This window comes from Haliotis rubra, unplaced genomic scaffold (assembly GCF_003918875.1).
Source record: "Haliotis rubra isolate DU_JTF1 unplaced genomic scaffold, ASM391887v1 Scf126, whole genome shotgun sequence".
Lineage (NCBI taxonomy): Eukaryota > Metazoa > Mollusca > Gastropoda > Lepetellida > Haliotidae > Haliotis > Haliotis rubra.
This window is the reverse complement of record NW_025765181.1, coordinates 759,402-762,066: the sequence shown is the minus strand read 5'-3', so window position 1 is coordinate 762,066 and position 2,665 is coordinate 759,402. Positions and strand designations below refer to the sequence as shown.

At 39.4% G+C, this 2,665-nt stretch overlaps 1 protein-coding gene across 1 annotated transcript; it reads left to right on the top strand.

Annotated features, from left to right (window-relative positions):
* Positions 1-243: 243 nt before the first annotated feature.
* On the top strand, positions 244-2,665 carry LOC124266520. The gene is made up of 3 exons (XM_046701315.1): positions 244-266; positions 1,518-1,785; positions 1,964-2,665. The coding sequence occupies exons 1-3, from the start codon at positions 244-246 to the stop codon at positions 2,663-2,665; spliced, it is 993 nt and encodes a 330-aa protein (XP_046557271.1).

Genomic DNA, 2,665 nt, shown 5'->3' with positions numbered 1-2,665 from the left:
ATATTACGTGATAGTGTGGACGCATGGCGCTTTGAGATTAACAACGGATAATTCTGCCATTTACACCTCATGTTACTGGTCATGGAGTTAATGGAGCATTGATAGAAGAGAAGCAGACAGATGTGGGCACGCTGGCATATCCCATTTCCTTGGTTAATGCGCTTCTCTCGCATTTTATAGTTACATTGTTGACTCCTTATGTTCTATAGAGACTGGGGAGTTTTTAGTGATTTGATGAAACAGATGATTGGACTTTCTTCTCGGAGGTAGGTCGTGCTTGTGTTCTCTTGTTTATTTTTCTGTTTTAGGTTAATTCCTTTGACTTAAACTAAATACGTACTGTTTATTAACGCGTTCGGTTTTCAATATGTAGGTGTGTTTAATCACGATGACCCACCTCCAAATGTTTCCACAATAGGCTTCTCTGCTGATTAATTAATTACATGTTAAACATGTTACCTGGCAAAGAAAGTATTCGTATTTATTTATGTATTTGAAAACTGAAAGAACGGTTGTTAAATTTAATTGAACCATCACTCAATCCTACAATAGCTTGTGAAAAATCACAGTCCTCTGTGGCTGCGTAATATTACAAAACATGTTTCAATAAAGACTGAGGTAAAACATGAATTTGTAACCATACTTATTAAGTTTGTAATGTTGTCAAATTGTGAGCCCAATAATTATTGATATTTAACCACCAGATGTGGACGATGCTCATCAGCGCTTGTAACTGAGACTCTCTCAGTAACACGTTTTAAGAAATTCTATACGTTGAGTACTAATTATCCCTAAACCATTACGGTTAAAGAACCAGAGCTTGCAAATCCAATTCTGACAATTGTTTATTCAAGATAATTTGCTTTATTCATCTCGGATACTTTTATATTTTTCTGATCATGTTAATGATTGTGCGATAAATAACATAGTTTCGCTAAACACAATGTAAGAAAGGTGAGTGATAAATGTACTTTCCGTAAAGAAAGCAAATTGTGAAAAAATAGTCAAAAGCTTTAATGTTACGTCATTGTGACGATCTGCTTCTTTCGTTAGAGGAAGCGGAGACATCAGTAGGAATTCATTAATATTATCATTATGAACATGAATATAACTATTGTTGGTTATACATATATCACCGCCACGGAGATATGCAAAGGGAAAATGAAACTTACTTCTAAAACGCGTAACTTCTCTTGAGGTCTGTACAGGCATATGGTAACACTTGCTGAAGTATTTGCTGTGTTGCCTCCCTTAGGCGTGCCAGGATGCTATGATCCCAATGGAATTCATCCATGGCTAGTGTTATTTACAATTGTATACTGTATGCTTTCAACTGTTTTTCAAAAATATAAATATACTCTTTTCTGTTCCAGTAAGTCCAGCATATGAAACAGTAGCGGAAGATTATTTACAGAGCAGGAAGCTTATTTAGAGATTATGTACAGACCACTTATGTGCAGCCGATATACAACTCTGGGATTGATTTCATTAGTTCATCCCGCACCTCATCCGCTTAGATGTAGCCATGGATACAGAGGAGGATTTGCTTCTTACGGAGCCACTGGCAATGGGGGCTATGGAGCCTCACTTGGAAAACAAAATGCCATCTATTTTGAGCCAGTCCGGGACATACTACTCAAAAGTATCAAGACAATACCCATACAAGAAGGTCATGTTTTCAACATCGGAGACTACGGCACAGCTGACGGCGCTACGTCCATGACGTTCATGACTGACCTGTTGAAGGTCCTCCAGGACCATCATGGTCCAGGGATGGAGTTTCGTGTGATCCACGAAGATCAAGAGCTTAATGACTTCAACTCACTGTTTAGACGACTAGCGGGTATCATTCCAGATCCGCCTTCTTACCTTAAAGACCTTCCTAATGTTTATGCTCATGCGAGCGGTGTTCATTTCCACAAACAGTGCGTTCCGTCAAATTCAATGCACTTCGTCATGTCAGTGGCTGCTGCTCAGTGGTTGCCCAAGGCACCAACTGTCCTATAAAGATTCCTTATGCATCTACCCTGAGAGCAGTGATGAAGAGAAGGAAGCCATGATGAAGGCAGGAGGGGAAGCCTGGGAAACGTTTTTGGTGATGAGGAGCAAGGAATTGATACCAGGAGGCATATTGTTCGTTGCTGTGTGTTGTGAATACACTGATGTTTCCACTGGGGAACAAACATACACATCAAAATCATTTTTACTTTTAGCTTCACGGGTATGGAAGGCATTTAGAGATTCGGGCAAAATATCAGACGAAGAATTCATAAATACAAACTTTCCTATTTATCTCCAAACACGGGAACAGCTAACGTCCCCTTTTAATGATATAATATCCCCAGTGAGGAGATCAGGGTTACAGCTTCTTTTTTCTGAGGTGTACATCAATGCAGATGTGTTCTATGATGATTGGATGCAGAAGAAAGACAAGGAAGGGATTGATGACAGGGAGGAGTTTGCAAGAATGTACGTGGCGGCTCATAGGAACTGGGGCAACAGCACCTTCATAAATGGTCTCTCAGACAGTCGCTTACAGGAGGAGAAGGAGAAGATAGTTGATGAACTCTTTGCAACTATTGAGAAACACATGACTTTTATCAGTCCAGATGAGTTTAAGAATAATATGGGTTTGACTTACCTCATCATAAGGAAAAGAGCATGA